The sequence below is a fragment of the Oncorhynchus tshawytscha genome, linkage group LG14 (assembly GCF_018296145.1).
Source record: "Oncorhynchus tshawytscha isolate Ot180627B linkage group LG14, Otsh_v2.0, whole genome shotgun sequence".
Taxonomy (NCBI): domain Eukaryota; kingdom Metazoa; phylum Chordata; class Actinopteri; order Salmoniformes; family Salmonidae; genus Oncorhynchus; species Oncorhynchus tshawytscha.
In genome coordinates, this window is record NC_056442.1 from 1601094 (window position 1) to 1608845 (window position 7752).

Consider the following 7752-nt stretch of genomic DNA (forward strand, 5'->3'; position numbering starts at 1 on the left):
CTAGGTGGTACCTACGGGGTAAGGGGGCTAGGTGGTACCTACGGGGTAAGGGGGCTAGGTGGTACCTACGGGGTAAGGGGGCTAGGTGGGGTACCTACGGGGTAAGGGGCTAGGGGGTACCTACGGGGCTAAGGGGGCTACGGGGGGGGTACCTACGGGGCTAGGGGGTACCTACGGGGCTAGGGGGTGTCTACGGGGCTAGGGGGTGTCTACGGGGCTAGGGGGTCTACCTACGGGGCTAGGGGGTGTCTACGGGGCTAGGGGGTGTCTACGGGGCTAGGGGGCTACCCTACGGGGCTAGTGGGTGTCTACGGGGTAAGGGGGCTAGGGGTGTCTACGGGGCTAGTGGGTGTCTACGGGGTAAGGGGGCTAGGGGGTGTCTACGGGGCTAGTGGGTGTCTACGGGGTAAGGGGGCTAGGGGGTGGCTACGGGGGTAAGGGGGCTAGGGGTACCTACGGGGCTAGTGGGTGTCTACGGGGTAAGGGGGCTAGGGGGTACCTACGGGGCTAGTGGGTGTCTACGGGGTAAGGGGGCTAGGGGGTACCTACGGGGCTAGTGGGTGTCTACGGGGTAAGGGGGCTATGGGGTACCTACGGGGCTAGGGGTACCTAGGGGCTAGGGGTGTCTACGGGGCTAGTGGGGTCTACGGGGTAGGGGGCTAGGACCCTACGGGGCTAGTGGGTGTCTACGGGGTAAGGGGGCTAGGGGTACCTACGGGGCTAGTGGGTGTCTACGGGGTAAGGGGGCTAGGGGGTACCTACGGGCTAGTGGGTGTCTACGGGGTAAGGGGGCTAGGGGTACCTACGGGGCTAGTGGGTGTCTACGGGGTAAGGGGGCTAGGGGGTACCTACGGGGCTAGTGGGTGTCTACGGGGTAAGGGGGCTAGGGGGTACCTACGGGGCTAGTAGGTGTCTACGGGGTAAGGGGGCTATGGGGTACCCTACGGGGCTAGTGGTGTCTACGGGGTAAGGGGGCTATGGGGGTACCTACGGGGCTAGGGGTGTCCCCTACGGGGCTAGTGGGTGTCTATGGGGCTAGTGGGTGTCTACGGGGTAAGGGGGCTAGGAGGTACCTACGGGGCTGGTGGGTGTCTAGGGGGGGGCTACCCTACGGGGCTAGTGGGTGTCTAGGGGGTACCTACGGGGCTAGTGGGTGTCTACGGGGTAAGGGGGCTAGGAGGTACCTACAGGGCTAGTGGGTGTCTACGGGGTAAGGGGGCTAGGGGTACCTACGGGGCTAGTGGGTGTCTACGGGGTAAGGGGGCTAGGGGGGGGTACCTACGGGGCTAGTGGGTGTCTACGGGGTAAGGGGGCTAGGGGTACCTACGGGGCTAGTGGGTGTCTACGGGGTAAGGGGGCTAGGGGTTACCTACGGGGCTAGTGGGTGTCTACGGGGTAAGGGGGCTAGGGGGTACCTACGGGGCTAGTGGGTGTCTACGGGGTAAGGGGGCTAGGGGGTACCTACGGGGCTAGTGGGTGTCTACGGGGTAATGGGGCTAGGGGTTACCTACGGGGCTAATGGGTGTCTACGGGGTAAGGGGGCTAGGGGTTACCTACGGGGCTAGTGGGTGTCTACGGGGTAAGGGGGCTAGGGGGTACCTACGGGGCTAGTGGGTGTCTACGGGGTAAGGGGGCTAGGGGTACCTACGGGGCTAGTGGGTGTCTACGGGGTAAGGGGGCTAGGGGTACCTATGGGGCTAGGGGTGTCTACAGGGTAAGGGGGCTAGGGGTATAGGGGGCGTGTCTACGGGGTAAGGGGGCTAGGGGGTACCTACGGGGCTAGGGGATGTCTACGGGGCTAGGGGATGTCTACGGGGTAAGGGGGCTAGGGAGTACCTTTTTTATACATTTTTTTTATTTCACCTTTATTTAACCAGGTAGGCTAGTTGAGAACAAGTTCTCATTTGCAACTGCGACCTGGCCAAGATAAAGCATAGCAGTGTGAACAGACAACACAGAGTTACACATGGAGTAAACAATTAACAAGTCAATAACACAGTAGAAGAAAAAAAGAGTCTATATACATTGTGTGCAAAAGGCATGAGGAGGTAGGAGAATAATTACAATTTTGCAGATTAACACTGGAGTGATAAATGATCAGATGGTCATGTACAGGTAGAGATATTGGTGTGCAAAAGAGAAGAAAAGTAAATAAATATAAACAGTATGGGGAAGAGGTAGGTAAAATTGGGTGGGCTATTTACCGATGGACTATGTACAGCTGCAGCAATCGGCTAGCAGCTTAGAGAGCAGATGTTTGAAGTTGGTGAGGGAGATAAGTCTCCAACTTCAGCGATTTTTGCAATTTGTTCCAGTCACAGGCAGCAGAGAACTGGAATAAAAGGTGGCCAAATGAGGTGTTGGCTTTAGGGATGATCAGTGAGATACACCTGCTGGAGCGCGTGCTACGGGTGGGTGTTGCCATCGTGACCAGTGAACTGAGATAAGGCGGAGCTTTACCTAGCATGGACTTGTAGATGACCTGGAGCCAGTGGGTCTGGCGACGAATATGTAGCGAGGGCCAGCCGACTAGAGCATACAGGTCGCAGTGGTGGGTGGTATAAGGTGCTTTAGTAACAAAACGGATGGCACTGTGATAAACTGCATCAAGTTTGCTGAGTAGAGTGTTGGAAGCTATTTTGTAGATGACATCGCCAAAGTCGAGGATCGGTAGGATAGTCAGTTTTACTAGGGTAAATTTGGCGGCGTGAGTGAAGGAGGCTTTGTTGCGGAATAGAAAGCCGACTCTAGATTTGATTTTAGATTGGAGATGTTTGATATGAGTCTGGAAAGAGAGTTTACAGTCTAGCCAGACACCTAGGTACTTATAGATGTCCACATTTTCTAGGTCGGAACCATCCAGGGTGGTGATGCTAGTCGGGCGTGCGGGTGCAGACAGCGAACGGTTGAAAAGCATGCATTTGGTTTTACTAGCGTTTAAGAGCAGTTGGAGGCCACGGAAAGAGTGTTGTATGGCATTGAAGCTCGTTTGGAGGTTAGATAGCACAGTGTCCAAGGAAGGGCCAGAAGTATACAGAATGGTGTCGTCTGCGTAGAGGTGGATCAGGGAATCGCCCGCAGCAAGAGCAACATCATTGATATACACAGAGAAAGGAGTCGGCCCGAGAATTGAACCCTGTGGCACCCCCATAGAGACTGCCAGAGGACCGGACAGCATGCCCTCCGATTTGACACACTGAACTCTGTCTGCAAAGTAGTTGGTGAACCAGGCAAGGCAGTCATCAGAAAAACAGAGGCTACTGAGTCTGCCGATAAGAATATGGTGATTGACAGAGTCGAAAGCCTTGGCAAGGTCGATGAAGACGGCTGCACAGTACTGTCTTTTATCGATGGCGGTTATGATATTGTTTAGTACCTACGGGGCAATGGGGTTCCTACGGGGTAAGGGGGCTAGGGGTACCTACCGGGTAAGGGGGCTAGGGGGTGTCTACGGGGTAAGGGGGCTAGGGGGTGTCTACGGGGTAAGGGGGTGTCTAGGGGGCTAGGGGGTGTCTACGGGGTAAGGGGGCTAGGGGGTGTCTACGGGGTAAGGGGTACCTATGGGGCTAGGGGGTGTCTACAGGGTAAGGGGGATAGGGCGTGTCTACGGGGTAAGGGGGCTAGGGGGTACCTAGGGGGTGTCTAAGGGTTAAGGTCCATTTGGAATGAGCAAATCAATACAGGCAGAGGAGAAGGAGCATGTTTCTGGAATGTCGTGTGTATAATATATATATATATATATATCCATCTGTGTTGTTTCAGAGTAAGGTGAGGGTGAGACGGGCTAGCATCTCAGAGCCCAGTGACTACGACTATGACTATGAACCCAGACCACAGTCCTCTATACAAGGTAAACGTTTACTATATATACAGTAGGGAGAACAAGTATTTGATACACTCGATTTTGCAGGTTTTCCTACTTCCTAAGCATGTAGAGGTCTGTCATTTTTATCATAGGTACACTTCAACAGTGAGAGACGGAATCTAAAACAAAAATCCAGAAAATCACATTGTATGATTTTTAAGTATTTAATTAGCGTTATATATATATATATATATATATATACTGCTCAACAAAAATAAAGGGAACACTTAAACAACACAATATAACTCCAAGTCAATCACACTTCTGTGAAATCAAACTGTCCACTTAGGAAGGAAGCAACACTGATTGACAATAAATTTCAGATGCTGTTGTGCAAATGGAATAGACAATAGGTGGAAATTATAGGCAATTAGCAAGACACCCCCAATAAAGGAGTGGTTCTGCAGGTGGGGACCACAGACCACTTCTCAGTTCCTATGCTTCCTGGATGATGTTTTGGTCACTTTTGAATGCTGGCGGTGCTTTCACTCTAGTGGTAGCATGAGACGGAGTCTACAACTCACACACGTTTTCAGATAGTGCAGCTCATCCAGGATGGCACATCAATGCGAGCTGTGGCAAGAAGGTTTGCTGTGTCTGTCAGCGTAGTGTCCAGAGCATGGAGGCGCTACCAGAAGACAGGCAGGTACATCAGGAGACGTGGAGGAGACCGTAGGAGGGCAACAACCCAGCAGCAGGACCGCTACCTCCGCCTTTGTGCAAGGAGGAGCATCCACAAATGTGCATGTCTGTTTCTGACCGTTTGAGCAGACTCCATGAGGGTGGAATGAGTGCCCGACGTCCACAGGTGGGGGTTGTGCTTACAGCCCAACACCGTGCAGGATGTTTGGCATTTGCCAGAGAACACCAAGACTGGCAGATTCGCCACTGGCGCCCTGTGCTCTTCACAGATGAAAGCAGGTTCACACTGAGCACATGTGACAGACGTGACAGAGTCTGGAGACGCCGTGGAGAACGTTCTGCTGCCTGCAACATCCTCCAGCATGACCGGTTTGGCGGTGGGTCAGTCATGGTGTGGGGTGGCATTTCTTTGGGGGGCCGCACAGCCCTCCATGTGCTCGCCAGAGGTAGCCTGACTGCCATTAGGTACCGAGATGAGATCCTCAGACCCCTTGTGAGACCATCTGCTGTTGCGGTTGGCCCTGGGTTCCTCCTAATGCAAGACAATGCTAGACCTCATGTGGCTGGAGTGTGTCAGCAGTTCCTGCAAGAGGAAGGCATTGATGCTATGGACTGGCCCGCCCGTTCCCCAGACCTGAATCCAATGGAGCACATCTGGGACATCATGTCTCGCTCCATCCACCAACGCCACGTTGCACCACAGACTGTCCAGGAGTTGGCGGATGCTTTAGTCCAGGTCTGGGAGGAAATCCCTCAGGAGACCATCCGCCACCTCATCAGGAGCATGCCCAGGCATTGTAGGGAGGTCATACAGGCACGTGGAGGCCACACACACTACTGAGCCTCATTTTGACTTGTTTTAAGGACATTATATCAATGTTGGATCAGCCTGTAGTGTGGTTTTCCACTTTAATTTTGAGTGTGACTCCAAATCCAGACCTCCATGGGTTGATAAATTTGATTTCCATCGATAATTTTTGTGTGATTTTGTTGTCAGCACATTCAACTATGTAAAGAAAAAAGTATTTAATAAGAATATTTCATTCATTCAGATCTAGGATGTGTTATTTTAGTGTTCCCTTTATTTTTTTGAGCAGTGTATATATAACATAAACCTCCTCTCTCTCCCCTCAGACATCGTTCTCCCTCACCAGAAGGAGATTGAACGCATGGACAGTTTCAGGGACCAACTGGGTGAAGATTGGCTGCGCTACCAGCATCACCTAGAGGGGGCGCCAATCGCCACCCTAGACAAGGCGTACAGGCCAGCTCCTCCACACCTCAACAACAGTCTCTGTGACACCCCCTCCCCAACCAACAACAGCCCCATCCAGGCGAGCCCCGCCACCTTTAAGCCCCCTTCTCCAGAGCTGGAAGTCCCGGAGGTTCTACCCCCACCGCTGCTCTCGTCTGAGCCCAAGGAGGAGGCCTCAGACTGGGATGCAGATCTGGAGACAGAGTCCACCCTCCAGTGGCCTGACCACAGCCTCGGGCACACAGAGTCCACCCTGGAGACTACTATGGCAGAGGGACTGGGTCAGGGGTTAGAGGGGACACCGGCGACACCCACGGACACCAGAGAAGAAGAGGAGGAGGACTTGGGAGGTAGGAGCACTTCAGAACTAGCAGTAGCACACCTGATTGAAGTAGACAACTTATCATCCAGCTTCAACTAGTCCAACCAGCTGTGCTAGAGTGGGAATACAACCAAAATGTGCAAAGACTGGGGGGTTCCAAAGGAACTGATTGGGCAATGCTGAGCCAACCTTTGACCTCTCTTTCGTCTGTCTCTAGTTGACCTGTGTCACCCCCTGCTTGTGGGAGTACTATCATCATCAGACGAGGAGGAGGAGGAGGAGGAGGGGCTGAGGAGGAAGAACAGGGCCCAGTGTCCTGTGTTCCTCAGGGTCAAGCCAAGACACGTCCTGGAGGTGGACATGAGCAGGGGTCAGTTGCAGGCCCGGCTAGAGTTGGACAGTCTGGGGAGGTTCACCATGTCCCAGGTCACCTGGACTGAGAGGGTGAGGAGCGGGAGGGGAATGGGGGAGGGAGGGAGGATGGAAGGAAAGAGAGTGAGGGGAGGGGAGGAGGGATGGAAGGAGAGGAAAGGTGAGTGGTGGGAGACATGGTTGGGGAGGGGAATTATGCCGAGAGGAAGGGGGGTGATTTATTTTATTTTTGTTGTTGCCTGAAATGATGAAAGAAGTATATGTTTTGTATTTGTTCTAAAGATAGTTCTCTCTCTAGGAGGTGGAGCGAACTCTTCCTGCGGTAGAGCTTCACTTCCGTTACATCAGCAGAGAGAGGAGGAGGAGACGCTATGTTATGCTGGATGATGACCCCCAGGAGGCACTGCAGGTAACACAATAGGGATGTGACAAATGGAAAATGTTCTTACCGGTTAAACAGACATTTTTTTAAAGTCAGTTTTCCATTTAAACTCCACCATGAATTCACAATGCAGCTACTCTGCTGCTAGCAACGCTTTGGGTCTCCTGGTACGTCCCTTTCAGATGGTTAAGCATTGCACCTGTACTGTCATTACTGCACCTCAACTCCACCTCTCAAAGTCTGCATTTCCTTCTCATTTAACTTCTGAAAGTATTGCCATACAGGACTACGCTGCTGTCGCTTGTCTTTCTCTGCCATTTTGCGAACTGTTAACGATGATGACGTAGTGTTAGAGAGTGTCGACTCCATAGAATTGATACCTCGACTCCTTGCACGTCGATTCCCATTTCTGAGTTTCAAGATTGACTCCTAAGATTCAGTATTCTTGGAATGGAGGAGACTGATAAGTTGCCGTACTTCTGAGAACACAAACACTCACATCTTTCATAGCAAGGGACAGACAGACAGAGAGGAGAGGGAGGGGCAGTATTTGTAGGTCGCCCACCAGGCAGACGGAGTCAGAACCGGGCACTAGGCCTATCTGCAATCAAAAACAGCATTCTATTGCGAGATACTGTGTCTTGCAATTTCTTGGCTTGCAACTTCAGTAAAGCGGGGCCTATCATCAATGAATGGGTTAGGATGTTCTACTGGCAGCAGACCGGAGACTGATCACACACATCATTAGCGAAGAGAAGGATCCGTCCAAACAGTTGTAAAACGTCCACAAGGCTGTGGTCAGTACTCCATGGATGTTGCCATTAGTCCTACAGGTCAGGCCTAGCTCATTAGGCCCAATGATATCTATCTTGTTGTTTGTGTGTTTTACGTAAGCAGCCATTGGAATGTTCTGT

General features: G+C 52.4%; 1 protein-coding gene across 4 annotated transcripts in view; it reads left to right on the forward strand.

The window, feature by feature from the left end:
- LOC112266340 (serine/threonine-protein kinase 11-interacting protein) overlaps nt 1-7752 on the forward strand; it is a 53420-nt gene that overhangs the window by 4564 nt on the left and 41104 nt on the right. For all 4 annotated transcript variants that reach the window (XM_042296724.1, XM_042296725.1, XM_042296726.1 and 1 more), the window contains exons 13-16: nt 3763-3850; nt 5642-6112; nt 6302-6528; nt 6755-6865. In XM_042296724.1, the coding sequence (XP_042152658.1) occupies nt 3763-3850; nt 5642-6112; nt 6302-6528; nt 6755-6865 (897 nt within the window). The remainder of the gene's footprint in view (nt 1-3762; nt 3851-5641; nt 6113-6301; nt 6529-6754; nt 6866-7752) is intronic.